The sequence below is a fragment of the Sus scrofa genome, chromosome 15, assembly GCF_000003025.6.
Source record: "Sus scrofa isolate TJ Tabasco breed Duroc chromosome 15, Sscrofa11.1, whole genome shotgun sequence".
NCBI lineage: Eukaryota > Metazoa > Chordata > Mammalia > Artiodactyla > Suidae > Sus > Sus scrofa.
This window is the reverse complement of record NC_010457.5, coordinates 112,522,227-112,546,728: the sequence shown is the minus strand read 5'-3', so window position 1 is coordinate 112,546,728 and position 24,502 is coordinate 112,522,227. Positions and strand designations below refer to the sequence as shown.

The window sequence follows — 24,502 nt, the reverse complement described above, 5'->3', positions numbered from 1 at the left end:
AGATAGGTTCTGATGTCAGAGCCAGCCTTATACCTCTAACTAAAGCATGACACTTCCTTTTCTATGTTGATATTTCATTTCATGGAGTTAGTTTCCTGCATGAGAAGTGTATGGTTTTAGACTTGAAGGCAATCCCTCATACTGCGATAGTTAAAAATTAAAGATCAAAAAATACATACACATGTGCAAAGATGATGGCAATGTCAGCTTTCTCCTGCCTTATTACTAATTATTTTGATTTTTAAAAATTTTTGGCCTCAAAATCTAGATCTTGGTCAAAGTTTGCAAGTTTCGGAATTTAAAAGTTAATTACTATGAATAATTTCCCCTCCCCGTATACATATAATAAACTTATATAATACAATATAATAGAATGTAAATTAAAGAATGATATATGGATGGATAGATAAGTAGATGATAAACTCAGCATGCTAATACTGTGTAAACATTTCATGACAATACCTAATACCAAGGAAAATCAGGCTGGCATTAGATTTGGCATGGTCTTAAAACTCTGCTAAGATATAGCAAAGGGTTTCCTGGACTCAAATTTGCATCAAACTCTTATTTTTAAGAGATGAGTTTCTTATGATTTCAACTCAAAAGTAGGCAACTGTTCCAGCTCAGACTTATGGAGGTGGGTTATTGCTCAAGTCTGAAGGGAAAGGTACCATCAGCAGAGGCTAATGAAAATGAGCTGGAATTATGTTTCCATGTTCCATTACAGAATTATGCTTTGCAAGCCTAAATGCAGAGTTTCAAGTTTCACACAGTTCAAAGGGACATGGTCTCAAATATTTAGTAGCAGGGTTCATTCTCAAACAAAGCAGCCAGAAAAAGTCTGGCTACTTTTGCAGTCCTGTTTTGTCCCAATAAGGGCCATTTTCCATTTCTAAGAACAATAAACTAAGTCCTAAACTTTGGTCCAGTTTTCTAATATAAAATATGCTTCTATAGTACCCAGGCAGATGATTAAAAAGTCATTTGTCATAGACCATCGAAAACTTGCTCAATGTATTCATCTTTGCAATGTTTTTCAAACCATAATTCGCAAATTCCAATTTTCCACCCTCATACCAACTGGGAGTTGGCCTGCTCTAGGCAGAAGGCAGAAGTGTTTTCCCAATTAAGTTTTCCTAAAGCCTGGGTTTTATATGTCTTGAGACAGCTTGTGGGAATTCTCCCACCTTAAGGTGGCATTAATTACCCCCACAAAATACAATATTTTTCAGAGAACACTGACCCTCATTGCCAAAGGACTCATTCCTAATTTGGAGGGAGGGAAGAGGAAGAGGAAATGGAATCTACTTTAATTCTCTTACATTCTCCCGGAATACCTGGTGTCTCAGACGATCTCCAGAGAGCCCTCGGTGTCCTTCCCCACAACCATAGGCACATCCCAGAGACTTTACTATTTTGATGAGCATGGTTAGAGCAAGCCTATGGTTGCTTACAGGTATATTTTCATCCTAGTATCCACGAATGAGAAAAGAAAGCAGATTCTGTTTAGTCGCCAAGGTTCTTTTGCTACTAAGATCCTATTTTATTTTTCAACGAAGTTTATAGGTTTTACAGTGAGCCCCTGCAATTTGGGAAATGGAATTGTCAAGGGCTCAAACAAGCAAGCTAACTTTTAAAAAATTTAGAACGTGATTTACAAGAAAGAAACATGTTTATGCATTTTGAACACCCTCTAGTGCTACAGAATATGAATGCAGCCCTCTTAATTAGAAGACACGCTCTCATATCCTCAACAGACTATCACAATAACTGCCTAGAGAGAGACTGAGTGGTCTACCTTTTTCCAGAAAGTACTCTCATCAGCAGGCTTCTGATAATATTACCAGGCAAGGATTACTACTAAATTTCTGAGGCTGATCAAAGGCTGAAACTTTAAAATCATGTGGCAATTTCTGACATTTTCAGAGGATTTTTCGTCTTCTGTTTATGTTTGTTTGTTTGTTTGTTTTTGGCCATGTCTGTGGCATGCAGAAATTCCCGTGCCAAGAATCGAACCCAAGCCTCAGCAGCAACCCAAGCCACTGCAGTGACAACACCAGATCCTTAACCCACTGTGCCACAGGAGAACTCCCTTCAGAGGATTTTTCTAATTTTGCACTTTAGCTGTTATAAAACTTACGCACAAGCAAAGTGAGTGAGAGTATTTAAAAAGTATGTAAATATTCAGCCTGGTTCATCCTTTGAGACTAAATAGGAAGCCCTCCTGAGAAGAATTGTGAGAACTATCACCATGCTCTCTCTTGTCTCATTTAATTCTTGTTTTTAGTGGTAAAGAGAGTTTCCAGAAAAATGAACTTCCTTGAATTATTTTCAAAAGAAGCATAGGAAGCTGTTGCTAAGGAATGATAGAGATCCCAGTGTGAGATTTCAATTACCTTCGGGAAGCTTCAACCTTCCTCAGTCCTTCTATCGACTTTCTGCTGTCAGCACAGACACTGTGGCCTGGAGAATCCAGCGCCTGTTCCCTTAATTGCATATGACTTGAGATGAATTAACTAATCCCTCTGTGCTTCAGTTTTCTCATCTGTGATGGAGAAGCCTAATAGCTTCCCTTCCTACTTTATTGGTTTACTGTGCCAAACAAATGAAATCATGAATAAGAATTGCTCTGGAAATCATGAAGGGTTTTTCCATTGTCATATGGTCAGGCTGTTACATAAACTTTGGGGCCACCCACATGGAAAGAGTACTCAGATGTGGGTAGGGTGTGAAAGGGATGGGGTTATCTAGACCTCCTGTGCTGCTCATTAGGTGATGAGGCAGACTCTCTGCTCCCCTAATGTTATGTAAGCAGTCTTCCTTTTCTAACCAAAGGCTAAAAGTGGGTGTAGTGCTGGACTCACTGAACATTCATTCTCTGAACTGCTCGAAGTATTGATGGCTGATAGCTCTCATTGAGTTCCTCTCCAGGCAATGCCCTTAGCTAAAGAGACCTGCCTTGACCAGGTTACGCTCGCTTCCTGGCAGCTGTTTGCCTCCAATGGCTGGTCAGGGGCATAAAAAGGATGGGGGGGGTATAAAGGTGGGCTTCCCTACTTGACCTGGGGATTACTTTGAAGGGCCATCCCAGTTCCGGAGCTCCCTGGGTGATGGGCTGCAGTCTCTGTTACAACTACATTGTTCACCTTCTCCTTCTGCCCCATCCTGCTTCTTTCATACCTTAAAGATGTTGATCCTGAGCAGACACCCCAGGAAAGCTCCTGCCTACATATCTCTTTGAATTTATTTCTTGGAAATTCTACAGCTCAGGTGGTTGCAAACAGAAGACTCACACACGCATACACACATATATGTGCACAGGTACACATAAATACACATAAATATAAACATACACATATGTATATACACACATACATACACATACAAACATGCATGCACATACATACATACGTATTAATACATGTACGTACCAACAGAAAAGTGTTTTAGTTTAAATTCAAATCTTGGCTTCATAATCTTGGGCAAGCTACCTAACCACTCTGTGCCTACCAAATGGGAATCATAAAAACACTCTATTTCACAGAGTTTGTGAGGCAAAACATGTAAGGCTCATTATAATAGCAAAACCAATGTTCGTTATTATTTCTAGGTGTAGGGCACTGCTACTCTTTGTGCAATTAGAAAAGGCACTCCTTTGGGGGGATGAACTAGGAAAAGATGAACACTCTTAGCTGCAGTCCTTGGGTGAACAGCTTGGTGCACAGAGCCCGGACTGGATATCAGTCCTGACTGGCCTCCAGAGCCAGGAGCCCTTACAAGGTGCACAGCCAACACAGTCAGAGGCAGTTGTGCCTCAGGCAAGGTCACCTTGGGTGAGAGCTGATTTGGAAGACTGGTTTAGTTCTTTCTTTCTTGTCTTTTTAGGGCCACGCCCATGCATATGGAGGTTGCCAGGATAGGGGTTGAATCGGAGCTGCAGCTGCTGGCCTATGTCATAGCCACAGCAACACCAGATCTGAGCCATCTCTGCAACCCACACCACAGCTCACAGCAATGCCAGATCCTTAACCTACTGAACAGGCCAGGGATCGAATCTGTGTCCTCATGGATGCTAATCAGATTCATTTCCACTAAGCCAAGACAGGAACTCCACATTTTTAAACCATTATGTTTTCCCTTTAAAAAAATTCCTAGCTCCAAAAACTTTTTGTAAATATCTATTGGTATTTCTTTGGCCCTTCAGATGTCCTTGGGATTTAGGCTCCTCTCATAGGAGACATATAGAAATATATATCAAGCTACAGGCAGAAACCAGGACAGATATTAAATAACATTTCAAGCTCTCAGTACCAACTTCTGGCAAATATAGAAATAGAAATTAGATCTTCCTTTCTGAATTAATCAATTCCCCCATGCTTCTGGTATTACTATGTTTTAAAATTAGATAAACCTTCTGATTCCACGGAAAAAAAACAGATGGATTGGAGGCAGGAGAGATCTGTATGCATCACAAGCATAATGCCATTGAATTTATAAAATCAGGTATGATTTTATAAATTCTATGAATTACAAAGAATATTATGTTATACAACTATAAAACATTAATATCTTCATAGCTTTTTTGGAGAACACATAATCTGACTTTTAAAAATCCCATCCTAATCAAAAGTGATAGCTTTGGTCTAAAGGATAATTATCAAGTTTCTAGTATAAGAGATTTTTAAAATAGGCAAGAGATTTGATGTTCACTAATAAGAAATTAGATGAAAATACTACTTGGGTGAAATTTTAAAACTAAAAACAAACACAAAATAGAAACAAAATACTACTAATAAACTTCAGGGATCCTCAATAAACATATGAAAGCCCTCATCGATTTAGGGACTTTCTAAGCTTTACTGATAAGAGCTTACCAAAATTTCTTTTTCTTTCTATTTTCCCTTGAATATTATGACATAATGACATAGCACTATCTATTATCTCTTTGAGTGGCCAGCCTAGATTGACAGGTAATAACTCAAAAATTAAGAAGCTCACTATTTGCTGTGTTTATAAATTTGGTCCTGATAACCTGTAATTGTTTCTCATTCCTACTTAACTGCTGACTGAATAACTCCTTAGATTTTAGGATCCGAGATCCTAACTAGATCCCTTGTGATCTGTATCATTATTTAGATAATTTCATCTACGATGAAGTCTGCGAAGCCTTGGATTGTCCTCAATGATATTTGGGAAAGTAAAAAGTTGGGAACCTTAAGTACCAGAAGATGCTATTAAAATTGGAAAACATATGTATGTTTAAAGCAGGAGAAGGAATCCTAAAGAAAAAAAGGTCAGGTTCAGGAACTCAAGAATATGTGGGGAGGAATAACTAGATGAGAGCTCATGAATATTTGGAAAAATAGAGTAGACAATGAGAGGAAGAAACCTAGATAAGTGCATATTAAGCAAGCATCAAGGAGGACTGAAAAGAGATGGAAAAAATATAAAAGGAAAAGGAGCACTGTAACTCTTATCAGATATAAAAACCCGATACCCTGTAAGAAAATAAAAATTTATATTTTAGAAAATACGTAGGTGGGAGAACTCTGCACAGCGAAACTTTATACTTGTCAACACTTGACCTAAAGTGTAGACTGTCATCTGTTAGAGATTCAAATCTCTTGTTGATTTCAATTTCCTAACAGCATTTTCCAACTAAAACCCCAAATTGAAATCAGCATAAATTATATGAATTTAAGCTGTGGTAATTCTTATTTAAAATTCAAATTAAAAAGAAAACCAATTCTTGATGTTAAGTACTGAGATCATAAATCAGGTTTTGTCAAGTCAAAGGGAATTAAATTCAAAAACAATCAGTAATAGGATGTTCCCACTGTGGCTCAGTGGATTAAGAACCTGACTAGAATCCATGAGGATGCGAGTTCGATCCCTGGCCTTTATCAGTGGGTTAAGGATGGCATTGCCACGAACTGCAGTGTTGTTGCAGATGCAGCTCAGGTCTGGCACTGCTGTGGCTGTGGTGTAGGCTGGCAACTGCAGCTCTGATTCGATCCCTAGCCCAAGACCTTCCGTATGCTGTGGATGTACTTCTAAAAAAGAAAAAGAAAAATCAGTAATAAGAAAGCTAAAGATGGAGTTTCCTGGTGGCTCAGTGGTTTAAGGATCTGGCATTGTCATTGCTATGGCTCAGGTTCAATCCCTGGCTGTCCTGGAAACTTCCACATGCTGCAGTATGGCCAAAAAATAAATAAATAAATATATAAATTATAAAAGAAATCCAAAACCACCTGGATGTGACACAGAGACATAAGAGGACCTAGGTTAGTCTTCTAAACCAGCATCAACAAGTAAACAATTTTTCCCCCTTTCTCCTTAACTGTGATTAAAGTAGGATGCCTAAAAATGTGTTCTCTATATCAAAAGAAAGAAATGAATTTTTTTGCAGAAAAATTATACCGCTTATTATGGATTAAATGTTTGTGTCTCACTCAAATTCATATGTTAAAGCACCAACCTCTCAGGTGATGGTATATGGAAGTGTGGCCTTTGGGGAGTGATTAGGGTTAGATGAGGTTATGAGAGTGGAACCCTGGTACAACAGAATTAGTCCCCTTATAAGAAGAGACACTGTTGAGCTTCCTCTCTCCTTCCCTGCACACATAGAAAAAGGAGGTCATGGGAAGACACAGCAAAATGACAATCACCTACAAGCCAAGAGGAGAGGCCTCAGAATGAAATCTACCTTGCTGGATCTTGGACTTCTCCAGAACTGTGAAGAATAAATTTCTGTAGTTTAAGCCATCCAATCTGTGGTATTTTTGTTATGACAGCCTGAGAAGACTAAAACACTGCTCAATGAGGTCAGACGCTGTAAGTCTTGAGAAAGACTATCCTTGGTGGCAGACTGAGAATTACGGCAATGTAGTGTATCTGAGATATTCTCCTGGAGAATTAACATGACCAGGGAATTAGTTCTAATACTGCTTGGATGGCAATGGCTTTTGAATTTAGGATACAGTTTCAACTAACTATCTTTACTAATACCTGCTAAGAATCTAATGAAGAGATTTCTAGACTCACCACTTTCTTTAGTGACTGGTTGCAACTCTGAGTCAACAAATTGCTGGCAAGCTAGAATTGGAAAGAAATCAGGAGCAAGGTTTCATGCGGATGCAAAAGGTGGTTCAGTCATACCTTCTCTTGGTTCTTATCCTTCTTCTCATAGGGGCCACCTCCACCTCCTCCACCTCCTCCTCCATCACCTCCTCCACCTCCTCCGTCAGCACCTCCTCCTTCTTCTCCTCCACCATCTCCAGCTCCACTAACTGAAGGGCCCCCAAATCCACAGGTGGAACTTCCAGAGACTCCTTTGAACTGGAAAGTTCCCTCACTCGGTCTTTTTTCCGCAGTCCCATTTTCCTTGTTTTCACTCTTCTTTCTGTTCTTTTCTACACAGGGCACCACACCAAGCTGAAGCAAGCACTCCACAATGTTTAGCGCCACATCACAGATACGAGAACTGATGTCATGGTTAAGGACAAGATAAACAGCCTTCAGAACCACCTAGGGGTAGACAAAAAATAAACAGGGGGTGATTCATTTGCTTAAATTACCTCTTCCTAAATAGATTTGGTTACTCTGTTGACTGCACTTCCTTCAGGCTGTTCTACACACTTAAGCATAAATAATTCAGATAATGTTCAGATGTTCTTATTAAGTTGCCCTGGGATTTTGTGTATGTGCTTAATACAGAGTACAGATCACCCAGAGAATTAAAAAAGGTATATAAGTGTGTTATCTCACTTAAGGACTCTAACATGTGCCATGATATAGGCAGTTTATGAGGCTAACAAAGCATAAGGAATTAATGAGAGAGTAATTAATTGCCCCAGTGGAAACTTGTTCAACTGATTTTTAAAATCAAAGTAATTTAATCCTCTGCCTTTCACTTTTCACCACTAATGGATAAAGAGCAATGGCTTCCTAAAACACATAATAGAGGCACATTTGCACATTCGTATTTGCATCATTATTTACATTCCATTGTAAATGCAAAATATTTGCATGTTTAAATCCTGTCCTTTTATTGATTTTAATACTTGAAATTATTTACTAAGCCAGGTTTCTTAATATGAAATTTAAAAAATGTGTGAAACATAACACATTAAATATCACACACAATATAATTATAAATTATAGAATATAACATTTGCTAATAACCATAATTAAGACAGGCATTCTTGAGGATGCAAGTTTAAATGTTTTAATGAACTTCTATTCATTTTCCTCTGCTACACAGATAGTTTATAGTATGTTACTTATATCACAAAAGAAAACAAATTGAGAATTTTTTATTTCCATTTTAGAAAAAAGGGACTTAGCTAATGCACATCCTTATATAAATTTACTATGTGCATTGGGAATTCACTAATGATTTTAGATTATAAAAATATTCTGAGATCAGATCAAATCTAATGTAATACTCAAAAAAAGAAAAGAAAAGGTACATCTAAGATGGTTGATATTTTTCGAATTTTTTTTTACATGGGTCGCTTTTTCACTTAACGGCTCGACATTTCTAAGACGTCACATTCCCCTTTTACCCAACATTGTAAACACTGGACTGAAGATTCATTATCTTTCAAGCTTCAGTAAGAAAAACTCTTGCTCCTTACGGAAAGATCAAGCATGCCATTCTTGTGGACAAAGTTATTAGTCCCATCAATATGCTCTGTATCTTCTAAGTAGCTGTAGTTTATGCAAGAGTCTGTGAGGCTTCGCGGAAGGTTTGCGCAGGCCAGAGGTTCGTGTGGCATCTCGGGGATGGGCACCTGGTTGCAGAGCTTCCTCATATGCTCACTGAAAAAGTCTGCATAGCCTACATTGAATGACGCCAATGTAGTATTAAAGGTTGCAACTGTGATGGTGGAGATCTGGGATCGCACTAGAAAGAGGAAAGCAGTCTCTTAGTTTCCCCTGTATTAGCCTACAATATCATGATAGACAGGTAATACTATTTTTAAATCATGATCACAATCAGAGCTGTACTTTTAGCAGATGTTTGACTTATTAGTCTCAAAGCTATTCTCAACTCCCGAGACACTGCTTCAGGTGTTAAGTCATCTAACATCTGATTAACATTAAAGACTATGGAAAACATGAATTCTTAACTGGTTTCCTGAGGATCCCAGACTAATTTTTTTTTTTTTTTTTTTTTGGTCTAACAGGTTCATTTTACCTACTGTTAGATGAGACTCTATTGATGTAGTTGAAGTAGATTGGCTGAAGTATTTCCCCATAAGTTTGTAGTTGTTAAAATACTTGGTTTACCTAGTATATTTAGGCAACAGCAAACTAGATTCTTTTTCTCCTTGGCAGAAGAGTAAAATGGAAGATAAATTTGTGGTGGTAACTAATAGATATTATCCAATACTTGAAATATAGTCCAGCGAAAACAGGAACTAAAATTACACTCTTAACAGACAGAATAAGAATCCATCTTGGATTCCACCCAGAGATGCAAGTTTGCCCCATATAAAGCACAAAAGAGCAGCTGTCAGATAAGGGAATCAGTAGCCTTGGAAGGCAGTGACTATCCTCTCGCTGAAGGTGGACAAGCCCTTCAGAAGGACATCTAGAATTCCTCTAAGTCTCTTCCTGCCCTGTAGGTCTGTGCCCTTCTGAAAGCAAACCTGAATAGCTTGCCCTTGCTTTCCTTCTGAGAGGCATGGAGGTCATAGTGCTATCCACCAGCTCTTGCTAGTATGGAAATTTTTTAAAGAATGGTTCACAAGTAAATTAGCAAGCACTGTAACACAGGAAATGCAAGTTTTCAAAAAGCACATGGAGCCAAATTACAATGAAAATGGAACATGGAGTAAAAACAGGAAACAGGAAAAGGAACCTGAACTCCCGCCTGCAGGGGCCGCCTCCGACCCACCTTCCTTGACGGTGTTGTCCCCGTGGCTGTTGGAGTGGTCTGGCAGGTCACTCACCAGCGTGTGATGCGAGTGGGAGTGCCTGGCGCCCAGGCTTTCCATCTCAGTGGCTGCGTCTGAACTGCCCCGCCGGGTAAATTTCCCTGAATTGGACGAGAGCACCACAGTGGGATTTGAAAATCTGGAAGATTCTCTGTGGAGATTCTGTCTGTCCAAAAGACAGCAGTGAGAGTGCAGGGATGCTAGGAAGCGCATGAGGCAAAGCCAACTGGCAGGACTTGAACTTGCCTTGGAAATATTCAAGGTCAAGATGATTGATGAAGCTGCCTGTGATAAGGTTAGCCCCAATCTAAGCCAAATGTCAGAAACCATCTGTTAGGCCCCAGCGAGCTGTCAGCACTTGATTTTAAGCTGGGCTTCTTAACATGACATCTTTCATATTTACATCTTTTTACATCTTTCTTTTTTAATATCTGAATAAAAGAAAAATCTGCCTTTGGATTCACAATGAAAGTTAATGCACAGAAGTCTCTAAGGCCACGTTGCCACATCTAGAATGAGCTAAGAAATAGGGCCATGACCTGTGTAATTATTCAGGATTCTTGCACAATTCAACTACATGCATTACTTTGGCTATGAGGATGCAGCATTACTTTGGTACTGGGGAGCCTACATTTGGGCCCAAATTTCTTGACTAAACTGTTCAAGAAAGATCCAGATTTCCCTGGGAGCCCTAGATCCAGATTTCTAAGTAGGTCACGGAAGCTCTGCCCTACTTTGGCAGGTCCTTGTGGTCACCTAAAATGGTGGTTTGCCAGCCTCCTTTTTCAATGCCTCGCCTGTCTTCTCCAAGCCCAGAGAAACTTCCGAAGGAGAAAGTGCTGCGGGTGGGGGACACATCCAGGTGGTCCTCGTGCAGCAGGAACGGCACCCCCATTCTTCGAGGCCGCCTCTTCCCCGTGTGGTGGAACGGGATGGAGCCTTTTCTCTCTCTGTCTTCTTTGCGGCTCTTGAACTGCAAGGATGAGAGATGAAGGGTCAGGCCCAGGTCAAAGGCAAGGTTACAGTTTGCTTCTGAAAAGACTCCCTCATCCAGAGTAAAATTCAGGAAATATTCCAGGAAAAGAGACTCAGCAAGTCACCGAAAAGACATCCGATAGAGATGCGAAGAATTTCCACAGTGTGTCAAAAGAGGCGAAGAAACTAAGCAAAAGGCAACCTATTTCCTGGGTTTTTCTGCAAGGTTGGGGTTGGGAAGTGGTTTTCAAGGTATAATCCCTGGACCAGCAGCATCAGTGCCTGAAAAAATGTCAGAAAGGCAGATTCTCAGATTCAACCCCAGACATACTGGATCAGAAACCCAAAAGGGGAAGCCCAGCAATATGTGTTTTAACAAGCCCTGCAGGTGATTCTGATGCTTGGTAAAACCTGAGAACCCTGAGTTATCGTATAGGATTCCTGAGTCACCAGTTGGAGCAGCAGCCTTTTTTTGTTTGTTTAAAGACTGAAATCCATTGTTTTAGCCAGACAACTACAAATGTGCATCTCTGTTCATAACGAGAGGCAAACAAGATAAATAGCATGCCCTGGTCCAATTCTATTACTCCTACCCGTCAAATACGTTTAAGATCCAGTATAACTAAGAGCTTAGAATTGCTTGGAAAGCTTTTAAAAATATATCAATGTCTGGACCAAACCTTCAGCAATTGTGGCTTAATTGGGTCCAGGGTCAGGCCTGGGCACTTGAATTTTTTAAAGTTCAGCAAAGATTCTCACGTGCAATCAGTACTGAAAGCCTCTTTTGCCTCCCCCACCCCTGACTGACACTTTTAGAAAACTAAAGCCATTGTCTATTATTGTATTTTCAATGAAGGCAAAGGACTACTTTACATGGCAACACTTGGAGCTCACAGATAAATAGTTCTGTGTTTTTCATTGGCATAAACTAATCATTTTATAAAAGAGAAAAATATGCCAGCACACATATATTATTCTACATATATTATTTTCTATTCATTATTTTCCATTTACTTATAGAAAAAGAGGTGGAGTGTGGATTCATAAGAGCATGAACTATTTAGTTAGACGATCTAGTTTCGAGTTTGGACTCAATCCTTCGAAAACTACCTAAAATTTCTAAGACTCAGGTCTATTTCTTTTCTTTTCTTTGTTTTTGAGAATAATAACTAACATTTTTGAGTACTTGCTAAGTGCCAGCCAGGCATAATAAAGACTTTATATGTATTATTTCACTTAAACCTGATAACTGTTTGAGGGAAGTGTATTATGTACTCTTTTGCAGATGAACAAACTGATATCATTTGGCTAGCATCATATGGGTAGTAAGCGGCAGGGTTGGAATTTGAACTCTGATCAACTGACTCCCAAGTCAGTTTATTTGCATAAAGACTCCTTCTTTAACTCTCCATCTTTAACGTTCGAGCTTCTTGTAGATGCTCAAAAAATGTTGGTTGAATGGAAACCTACATTGTCACAAAGGGAAGTGAGAGTAATAAACCTAGGGGATCAGTGATAAGGATTTACTAATTTATTAACAACGCTTGGTTTGTTGCCTTTAAAACAAAGATGACAAAAAAAAAACCAAAAACAAAAAACAAAGATGACTTGAAGAATAAATGTTCCACGATGATTGTATCACTCTAAGAACTTCAGTAAGATTTAGTTTCTTAGGTGAAAATTGTGGAGAATAAAAATCTCGTCGGATTCCATGCAAATTACTTATACAAAAGTCCTTGGTAAAATGAGATGAACCATACAAATGTAAGTTATCATCATTACCACACTGCTAAAAGCACTTTACACATGGTTTCAGGATTGAGCTCTGAACAACCCCACATAATATGCATAATGGAAAGTGCTCACACACTCTAAGGGACTGGCCCAAGGCCATGCTACGCAAGGTCATGCTGCCAAAGCGGACCTCTGCTGAGAGGACCCTTCCCCGAACCACCCACTCTACAACACAATCAGGAGCATCTCATGCACTGGTTTGTATTTCTTCGATTATCAAAATGTCAGAGACAATAAGTGGTTCTACTTACCTTCTTAAAGATGTTCATGCCAAGATCTGAAGAAAGATCTGGGACTGCAGACCTGCGTAGATTGGTCAACGAAACCTTGGAAAAGGCCTCAGGGCTGAGAGATTTTTCCTCTTCATTACACTTCATGGTGAGATCCTTAATAGATAATAAAGACAGTTGAAAGATCAAGGACGTAGAGATACATTTCGTAGTAATTGTAACTTCAGTGTGGTGTTTTTGACGGTAAGACCTCAATGCTCTAGATTTAGGAAAGCTAAGAAAATGGGGGGAGATGAGTATCTATTTTACTCTTTTAATTTTTTTTTAAAGTGTTTTTCCATTTAATGATTCACCAAAGAAGATACTGGATTTGGGCAGGATCATTGGCTACTAAAACAGAGCATATATCCTTTTCATTCTGATAGTGCTGTTTATTTTCGGAATATGCAGACATTTTTCAGACATGGTCAATTCACATTTAAGTAAACCCACACAACTGGAACACACAGTGAATCCTATTTTCCTCTACATATTCAACATGTGATGTTAATGAGAAAGAGGGGAAGAACAAGTATTCAAGCTGATATTAGAACTTTCGTTTATCCAGAAGTGATTTTCAGGAGGATGTCATCACATCAGTACACAGTCAGTTTATTCCTCCAAACATCTATAAAAAAAAAAAAAGCAAGACTATACATCAAAAAACAATATTCTTAATGGTGACATTGAGGCACTGGAAAATTTTGAGCTAAGCAAAGGAGGTTAAATCATGTTCAATAAAAGCCTAATAATATAATATTGGTAATCGACAGATTATATGTGAGAACTCTCTATTAACTAGTGCTTAGATTAGCCAGAAGACCCATTTCCCATTATTCCGGATCAATAGAGGCTTACTCTAGATTAGTGTGTGTAAGAGGCATTTAGATAGCACTTCTTTGAATGGTCAATTAAATGCTAATGAGCAGCAAGAGGGTGCAGCAGTAAAAGAGAGAAGGAAAGGATAACAGCATCAGAATAACCCACCAATCAAATAGTCAGTGTTGGGATAAATAAACTGGATGCACAGAAGAAAAAAATAATCTGTCACAGCCAAAGTTGTTGGTTCCAATGACAATGGAGTTTCTCTTACTTGGGTCTTGTGTGTGTTCACTAGCGAGGGAGCTGCTGCCACCATGGAGCTACTCCTGGGTCTGGGCAGGAGAGGAATATCTGGCTCTGGGGGCTTTTCTGGCTTCTCCTCCAACATGTGTCTCAGCCTTTGTAGATAGTACATCAGAGACCACTGAGTGCCTTCCTCAGACCAGTGGGGCTGGAGTAGGCAGCGAAGAACAGCAACGTCAAAGTAGGTGGCATAGCGGGACCTTTGGCATGGAGGTATCACGAGAGAGGCCCTGTTCCCATGGCAGAAAGAAGATGATTATATTGGCAGTCATGCATTCCAAGGATGGCACAACATGGCTTATAGCTGTGCTTTTCTCATTTGTTCATTTATTCATTCACTTATCTCTTATCTTCTTTTCTCTCTTTCCAACTGGTCTTGCTCATTTCACTTTTGCTAGACACTACATGCAAGAGAGTTTTGAAGGATAGGTGGCCATTATCCAGGCAAAGTTGTGGACAGGGCAAGAGGGTGGATCAACACTTCAGTCAGAGGGAACAAAGCCTTTGAAAGCATGGAGGTTTTTGTTTTGTTTTTTTAATCATGAGTTTTAAGTGGGCGGGGGAGCATCATATGCACTTGGCATGGTTGGTAAGTGATTTGGGGGTGGTAGACAATGATGAGAGTCTGTAGAAACAGATGAGGTTCAGATCACAATGTTTCTTTCATTTTAAGCTATCCGGTTGACTTTTCCCTTGATAGAAATGGTAATAATATTTGTGTACTTTCTTTGCTGTACAGCAGAAATTGACTGAACATTTTAATAAAAAATATTTGTGTACTTCATTGGGCTATTTTAATTTCAATTTGATAATATTACATAAAAGCCAAGGAAACTGCAAAGTACTAAACAAACAAAATTTATACTGTGAAAAAAAGGAAAATTTGAATATTCTGAAGTCATATATCCGTATAAATGACAGCAAAACTCTCTTTGAAAGAAAATCGCACAATTCTGGAATTCTACTATTCAATTTAAACACCCAATAAATTCATCATTTAGTGCTCAATTTAACTGTATTACAAATTAGTTTTAAGCAATTGCTCAGCATTTTATGTATCTTACACTATCTTAGGTTCTTAGGGGATAAGAAGGTAAGTAAAGTTAGCTTCCTCTCCTTGAGGAACATACGGTGCGATGAGAATAATAGACAATAAATGATAAATTACAAACTTAGAGCTTCTGGAATCCAAAATGGAATCAAATCTAAAATATGAAATGAACCCCAAGAATAATTTCTTCCTGAATTAAATGATGCAAAAGGGAAAGTTTTATACCCTGCTATCAACTAGCAAATGTACCACCCACACATGAAGAGCTTCAGCAAAAAATGCAGCCACTGAGAGAAGGAGAGGTTTTCCTTAACTTCTCAGACTCATATTTTTTTAATTGAAGGTTCTGACTCATTATTGAAAAATTAATTCAAAGTGATATAACTACAATTAAAATGTTAACTAGAACAAAAACCATCAGAATGAAACAAATGGAGTAAGGATTTGCATGGTTGGTGGAACTTCTGTTTTACCTCATGTATTTGTCACGAGTGAAATATATTTCTTACTGTGAGTGCAGTAAAAAGTTCAGATATACAAACACAGACCAGGTCTGGTGTCTTGTGAACCATTTTCATAGGCTTTCAACTCCGCTATCAAAGCACATATCCTACTTGGCTGTCTTTACTCTCATTGGAATTGTCTGGTGTGTTGAGAAGCAATTGCCTATTTTACAATGGTTTTGCATGTTGGTACTATCCTGGGGTCTAATATTCTTGACTATTTTAATTGAAGTAGCAAACTAAGTAAAACAAAGACACAAACTGTTGTGAACTGGAGTTTGGCACTTGCCATCTGCCTCTATGAGAGTTAGATATTTTCAGGAGAAGATTTTATGAGCCCACTTCTTGCACCTCCTCCGCACAACTAGAAAAACACTAAAACCCTTCATGGAGATTGATGTCTGCTCCTCCTGACTAGTAGTAACCTTCACGAGGCCAGCAGCAAACTTTTGTAAAATGTGTGCATGGCTGCAGGCACCTCCCCTTTACCTTTATCACAGATACCCTGGTATTTCCCCTTCCCTCTTATGGGGCCATATTTCAGAGCTATCTGAAATACTGCCTCCTGGACTGCTGTCACAGTCCTCTGTGAGTGCAGCTCCTTCCAAGGGTGAGCGGGTGAGCCCTGAGGGAATTCAGGAAGGAAACAAATACTGGCCTGATAGTTGAGGTGAATATCAAAGGAGTGATTCCAGTGAGCCCAGACCTTTGCATCTTCCCATGGAAAATCCGTAATTTGAGATATCTGTCTTTCCGTGAATCTTTTGTTCCTACCCCCTGGCCTTTGTCAAATAACAACAACAAACACAACTCCTTTATATCCTAGCTCCCCCCTTCTCGCCTCCTTGGAGCAGTTTTCTCAGGGCTACCTGAGATGCTGTCTCTTGGGCTTAAGTCTTAATTTTGCCTCAAATAAAACTTAACTCTCAACTTTTAAGTTGTGCATTTTTTTAAGTCGACACTGTAATCACTGGAATAAATACTCAATGTTATAAAGATTTCCATTTCCCCCCAGATAATCCATAAGTTTAAGGCAATTCTCTTTTGTGTTCTGCACCAAGTTTCAATGTGTGGAGGTGGGGAGGGAGTGTTTCCCACACCACCAACAATTTCCTGGACAACTGAATGTCTACAATTTAATTCAATTCTGACACTTCCTACCTGGAGACCCTGTCAGATTCTACAGATTAAGGGTTCAGTCCTACAAGACTACCCCCACTCCACTTCAGACACCAGTCATAACCCCAGGTTGTCACCAGTGCTTCTGACTTACCTGCTGCAGATTGGAGGCTTTCACAACCCCCACCACTCAGGCTTCAGCTACCAGTTGCAAGTCCAGGTTGTTAGTTGTATTTCTGAATGACTGGCTACAAAGCAAAGGTTACCGTGATCCCCTCCTTGGGTTTGATTAAGTTGCTAGAGAGACTAACAGAGCTCAGCAAACTCATGTTCTCACTAGATTTCCAGTTTACTATAAAAGGATACAACTTAGGAACAGTCAAAGAGAGGAGATGCATAGAGTGAGGCATGGGGATAGAGCATGGAGGGTCCATGCCCTCTCCATGCTCACCACTGTCCTAGCTCTTCCACGTGGTCACTAGCCTGGAAGGCTCTCCAAACCCTCTCTTGCTCTCTCTCTTTTTTTTCTTTTTAGGGCCCCACCTGTGGCATATGGAAGTTCCCAGGCTAGGGGTTGAATCAGAGCTGCAGCTGCCAGCCTACACCACAGTCACAGCAATGCCAGGATCCTGACCCACTGAGCGAGGCCAGGGATCAAACCTTTGTCCTCATGGTCATGAATCAAATTAGTGCAAAGAATACATTAGTCAATAAATAATATTGGCATAATTGACTGACTTCTCAGAAAAAATTAATTTAGCCTATTTTAAATTAGCATATTTTATTCATCAAATAAAAATCAAGAAGAGTTAAGATTTAAATATAAAAATATAAAACCATAATAGTATTAGGGAAAAAATGGGTTTTTTATCATTTTAAATTAAAATTTTAAGTTTTTGAGTGGAGAAGAACTTTATAAAAATTTAATGGCCCCAAACTTGAAACAACACAAATGCAAATCAGCAGGGAAGTGGATCAACAAACTGTGGTACAGCTATATGATGGAATATTATTCAGCGATAAAAAGGAGAGAACTATTCTATATTTAATAATTACGCTGAGTAAAGGAAACAATCAGAAAAAGAGTATGTTTTCACTGATATATAATTCTGGAAAATTGAAAACTAATCTATAGTGACAGAAAGCAGATCAATGGTTGCCTGTGAAAGAGGAAAGAGAGGGGTCAGGAAAGGGAAAAATTACAAACGGCACAAGGAAACTTTAAAGGGTGATGGGTATGTTCATTATCTTGATTGTGTTAATGTTTTCACAAGTGTATAGAACAGTACATAATAAGGCAGAGAGTGACTGGGGCTGAAACATTGGGATTTTACTTTTTTTTTGTCTTTTTTTTAAGGGCTGAACCCTGTGGCATGTGGAGGTTCCCAGGCTGGGGTCAAATCAGAGCTGTAGCTGCTGGCCTACACCACAGCCGCAACAACGCGGGACCTGAGCTGCATCTGCCACCTACACTACAGCTCATGGCAACGCCAGATCCTTAACCCACTGAGCAAGGCCAGGGATCAAACCTGTGTCCTCACAGATGCTAGTCAGATTCATTTCTGCTGAGCGATGACAGAAATTCCCCTTAATTCTGACTTCAGTAGGTAAGTACCCATGTTACACTTTTAATGACAGTCATATAATAGACACTTTCCTTCCAACAGAAGGAAAAAAGGGGTTGGAGAAAACTGAATCAATTAGCAGACAGAGAAGAAAAGAAAAGAGAAACCAAATTAAAAAGTAGAGTATATAAAAAGCATAAAATAAAATGGAAAATATAAATCCCAAATTGCAGTTATCAAAATAAATACTAAATACATTCATGGGGTAAAAGACAAGAATTGTCACATTTGATTTGAAAAACTAAGTTTGGTCACATGCTAATTACAAAACAAAATTCTAAAATTTAAAGGTACAGAAGGTTAGGAAAGGAAAGAATGGGTATAGATATGTAAATCCAACTAAAAGGAAGTTGCTGTAGCAATAATAAGAATAAACTTTGAGGCAAAAAGTAGTATTAGACATAAAGACAGTCAACATAAAGTTAAAAAGAAAAATTTAGCCTGGAAGCTATGCTAATTCTAAACATGTATATACCTAAGAAGAATATTTCCAAATACTTAAAGCAAAACCTAAGAGAACTCTAAGGGAAAACAGACAAAAAATAATATTTAAGTATTAATAAAGTAAGTATTTAACATACATTTTCCAGCAAATAATAAAACATATAAAGATTAGTAAGAATATAGGAGATCTGAATAATACACTTAACATTATTTTCTTGAATCTTGAAATGTTTACAAATTAAATCTCAAAAGAAACTTAAAACTTAGTATCTCACATAAACCTAGTTAGTATTCCAACCATAACTGAATTTCAAGAGAAATTAATAGCAAAAAGAAAACGAATAGCTATAATCAGTTAGCAAATTTATGTATTTATTTATTTATTTATTTAATTTGTCTTTTTGCTTTTTTCTAGGGCCGCTTCCCATGGCATATGGAGGTTCCCAGGCTAGGGGTGTAATTGGAGCTGCAGCCGCCGGCCTACGCCAGAGCCATAGCAATGTGGGATCCAAGCCACCATCTGCAACCTACACCACAGCTCATGGCAACACCGGATCTTTCACCCACTGAGCAAGGCCAGGGATGGAACCCACAACCTCATGGTTCCTAGTCGGATTCGTTAACCACTGTGCCATGACGGGAACTCCTCAGTTAGCAAATTTAGAAGTACATTTGAAACAACTAATGGATCAAATAAACAGTTGTAATGAGAATTTTAAAAATATTACACAGAATGGTAATGACTCCATATGTGAAACCTTGTGAGATGAAGATAACACGTAACAAGAGGAACATTTAGAGGTTTACCGGCTTATATCGGGGTAAAGGAAACAGTGAAAAATAATGAAATGAGCATCTACTTCAATAGGTTAAAAAAAAAGTAAACAAAACCCCAAGTAGTATGGAAAAAAAAGAAACATTAAATAGGAACATATATTAATATAATATTAAACAAAGATAAATAGGAGTGACAAAAGCAAATATTTCTTTGACAAAATTAATAAAAATTAATCAAGAAATGCAATAAGAGGTGTGATCAGAATACTCTCCCTGAAAAAAACAGACATAACTAGATACGGTGATGGTTTTAGAGAAAAAGGAAAACACTAGGAACAATGAGATTAAAAGTTTGAATACCTAGATGGACACATATTTATCCAACCAAAATGATTAAAAAGAAATTAAAACCTACATATACCCACTAAGTTTAAAAAATGAATTGTGGTAGATCATATTTACTTTAAAAATATCTCAAGCCCAGAAGGTTTACAGTCAAATTTCATTCGACATTAGGGAAACAGGTATCTCTAGTTTTATATAAAGTGATCCAAAGGCAGAAAAAGAAGGAACATTCTTTTCATGAGACTATTATAAACTGGCTACTGAAAACAGACAAAAAACAAAGGAAAATCAAAAGCCACATTCATTTATGAGCACTGATGAAAATAGTAAAGAAAATACTAACAAACCACATCCAGCAATGTACAAGTTAGATTTTCCCCAGGAATTTAAGGATGGTTTACTATTAGAACATCTAATAAAGTAAGTTACCACTACCTAAAAAGATTATAGGAGAACATACATGATTTCTCAACAGACGTAGAAAAGATTTTACAAAACTTATTTATTAAAATCCACAACAAAAGTTAGAAAATACCTATAATAATAGGACAATAGGATATTGGTAGAGTCAGCAAACAGAGAGATGCAACAGAATGGAGAGATCCAAATCATACCCTTGCATATGGGGAAATCTGATATTCATTCTGTAGCAAATAACAGATCTGCAGGAAAATAACTATTTAAGAAATGGTGAGGGGAAAATGAGTTATTTAGGTGGAAAAACAGATCCCTATTTCATACCACCATATACCAAAGAAAGCCAACTTTATTTTTCGTAAAGGTTAGTAAGTATTCATTAAGAAAACAATCAGTTTTAAAAATTGAGTAGAATAAATATGGAAATTGTTTATGTATGTTTAAGGTACACAAGGTAATCCCCTAAAGGTCATTCCATGTTGTCCTAGATGGTAGGAATTTTTTCTTTCTTGTGCAAAGAAAGACAACTTTAGATGGACTAAAATTATAGAAAAGGCAATACAGAAGAAAATTGAGAAAATACTTATGACCTAGGGTGTGAAAGAATTCTTAGAGAAGATTAACTATCCCCAACTATTTTAAGAGAGTATTGATAAATTTGACTATTTCGATTGTAAAGCTTTTATTAAAAAATTGTCTACAAAATGTAGAAGATAATTGCAATGTACTAAGCCTACAAAGGATTATTATTCTCACTAATAATGAATGCTTATAAATCAGTAAGAAAAAGACAAAATAGCTGAAAGAGGCAAAGGGTATGGAAGGAAATTTCACCAGAAGAAAATCTAAAGAGAGAATAAACATAGAGAGATACTCTACTTCATCAATAATCAGGGAAATGCAGACTTGGACGGCAATGGAATATCACTTCACACCCACTATATCCATGAGAATATAGAAGTCTGAAGACAGTAAGTATTTCTGAGGGTGTGAATACATGGGACACTCACACACTGCTGGTGAACTCTCTCAGAATGCAGTCTGGTGATACTTAGTAAATTTAATAGTGTCCTTACTTTGTGATCCAGAAATTCTACCTTAGAGAAACTCTTGCCCATGTACACAAGGAGACATGCATAAGAACGTTTATTGCAGCAATTCTGTTACAGTAAAAAGCTAGAGAACATTCTGGAAGTCAGCCAAAGGAGAATGGGCAAATAAATGCTAGAATGTATATGCATTTAACAAAAAAAATTTTAGGTGTTATACGATGTAAAAGGCTGGGGTGCTTATAATGTTCTGTTTTGTCTGGGTGCTGATTACTCTATTCACTTGTGAAAATATATAAAACTGACCACTTCGGTGTTGTGTATTTCTGTCTGTGTGTCTTTAGAGAATATTAGCCAACTAAGCCCTTAGACTTTATCAATATGGATTAAATACCTACTATTTACATATACAGTCTATCCATATATATATGTATTTATATAATATATATATGTATACACATATTTTATATATCACTTTGTAATACATCATGTTACATAAATACATAATGTAAATATTTATATATGCTATATATATATAGTTTTACACAAATGTCTCATCATCCTCTGGATGATATGTTATGCCTATTCTTTCAAAATATTCTATTATTTAACTTTTTGGTATGTAATCATTTTAGTAAAAAGTCTGAGTCTTCATAAGAAGCATGAGGTTAGATTCGAAATAACCATTCCCATCCTGGAAGGGATATCATTTGTTTGCCACCAATCCCTGCTTCCCAATCCCATTCACTCTTTACCCTTCTCTACCTCCATGTCTAGAAAGACTGGTCTGTATAGACTCTATCAAAGGCTCCTTCCCTTGCCTCTGGCTCTAGGAGGAATGCTGCAAAAGGTGGCTCCCACATGAGATGGGAAGACAGAAGAACAATGATTTCTTTCCAAGACTCCTTCCCTCAGAGATCTGCCTGGGGCTGGCACAGTGACCTAGGGCTGATGTGACCACGGATGGTGACAGCTCTTACTAACCACTCTCTCTATAAAGTTCTCAATAGCTGCTAACTCTTTGCCCCTCAGGCTAGGAGCTTCCAGATGGTACCATCTCTGGAGTACTGCACTAGCTCTTGTGGCTGCCCTATATCCTGTCAAAACCTTTGTAAATCTCTTCTCAAATGTCCAGTCTATCACTTGTCTCCTCCTGATACCTTACCTGGTTACATTCCCAAGCCCAGTTTGAGGGAAAATAGCAGCCTTGATTCTCATTTCTACCATTTTCCTAGGCACCTCTCCCCACTCTTCCCTCCCACCCACCCCACTCCATTTCTCTTTTTTTAAAAAAAGTATGGACTATCCCACTCCTCTCAGTCTAGCATTTATACCTAGAATAACCTATTCTTTTTCAGTGCTGTACTCTAGGATTTATAAAGAAAAGACAAAGTATGAGGTTGGCTTGGCTACCAGCTGAGTAATTTTAGGTCCTCAAGCATTTGTGACAATCATTTGACTTATTATAATAGCCTTTTGTTTTCTTGACTAGGCTGCTGTGATGAAGGCAGGTATTAGCAGTTCAGCAGAACTATTTCCATCCCCCATTGGACTAGCTATACCCTTTAGTTTCTGCCCTACACCTCCGTGTCCCCAAATATTTCTACTTAGTAAATTAGGAATTTTCATAAATTATTTCAAATCCCCAGAGCAGTGTTCTGTATAGTGATATGCCAATGGACCACTTCTAAGAGAATTCCAGGTGGGTAGGGAAAAGGGAGCTTGTTAAAGACACAGATTCCCAAGACTTGGCCCAAACTTACTAAACCAGAATTGCTGGTGATATAACCCGGGAATCTTTATTTTCAATAAAATCTCCAGGTAATCCTCTTTTTTTCCTTATTGAACTATAGTTGATTAACAATATTGCATTAATTTCCAGTGTATAGCAAAGTGATTCAGTTTTGTACAGATATTTACATTTTTTAAGATTATTCTCTAATATAGATTATTATAAGACATTGATTATAATTCCCTGTGTCATACAGTAAATCACCATTGCTTATCTATTTTACTTTTTTATTTTTTTTTTTTTAATTTTTTCTATTATAGCTGGTTTACACTGTTCTACCATGCTTATCTATTTTAGGTAGAGTAGATTTTATCTGTTCATCCCTACACTTCTAGTTTCTCCAGGTAATTCTTAAACCTTCTTAATAAGATTAGAGGACAATTGCCCTAGAGAAACAAATAATGCATAACTTTTGTACTTTCATTTATTTATTTATTTTGCTTTTTAGGGCCACACATGGCATATGGAAGCTCCCAGGCTAGGGGTCTAATTGGAGCTGTAGCTGCCGGCCTACACCACAGCCATAGCAATGCAGGATCCAAGCCGAGTCTGTGACCTACACCACAGCTCATGGCAACGCCAGATCCTTAACCCACAGAGTGAGGTCAGGGATGGAACCCACAACCTCCTGGTTCCTAGTCAGATTCTTTTCCGCTGCACCACGACAGGAACTCCAACTTTTGTACTTTAAAAACAACATCCACAACAATTCCTATGTGGAAACACTAACTGAAAATGATATGTTGGCAGTTTTGTCCCTAAAGGTGCCAGATGACTATATTTGTCTTTATACACAAATTTTTTTATACACAAAATTTGACTGAAAGTAATTACTGCTGTACATATTGTACTGAGTCCTGTAGATATTAACTGCTTCCTAGCAGATAAGTTTAGCTGATAATGAACTGTATGGCAGTAAGACGCCACTGATATTCTGCTGTGGTCAGAGACTAAAAACAAGTCTGTAACTTAGGGAATCAAAATTTGTTAAGTCACATTTCAATCGCTTAAATTTAAAGAGACTGTTTGAAATAACAATGAAGCTAACAGGCCATTCTATAGCAAATATTATAACCTGAAGTACCTTCATTTGAAGTGTTATTCAAGTACTAGTTTATTTGGCTTAAAGTATGAGGTATACAGGGGTAAGTAGTCAATAAAAAGCAAGGATGGTCAATAATTTTTTTTTTTTTTGGTCATTTAGGACAGAATCATCACACAATCAAATTGTCACTAAAAAACCAATAAAAGTCATTTTAATGAACCAATCAAC

General features: G+C 38.0%; 1 protein-coding gene across 4 annotated transcripts in view; it reads right to left on the bottom strand.

The window, feature by feature from the left end:
• Positions 1-24,502, bottom strand: part of UNC80 (unc-80 homolog, NALCN activator) — a 253,679-nt gene that overhangs the window by 170,782 nt on the left and 58,395 nt on the right. For 2 of the 4 annotated variants that reach the window (XM_003133630.5, XM_021075019.1), the window contains exons 8-14: positions 14,076-14,337; positions 12,965-13,099; positions 10,701-10,917; positions 9,905-10,045; positions 8,640-8,908; positions 7,159-7,527; positions 1,323-1,469 (exon numbers count right to left, since the gene is read on the bottom strand). In XM_003133630.5, coding sequence (XP_003133678.3) covers positions 1,323-1,469; positions 7,159-7,527; positions 8,640-8,908; positions 9,905-10,045; positions 10,701-10,917; positions 12,965-13,099; positions 14,076-14,337 — 1,540 coding nt within the window. Of the gene's footprint in view, positions 1-1,322; positions 1,470-7,158; positions 7,528-8,639; positions 8,909-9,868; positions 10,046-10,700; positions 10,918-12,964; positions 13,100-14,075; positions 14,338-24,502 lie in introns of all 4 variants that reach the window. The other 2 variants (XM_021075021.1, XM_021075020.1) reach the window with 2 other exon arrangements.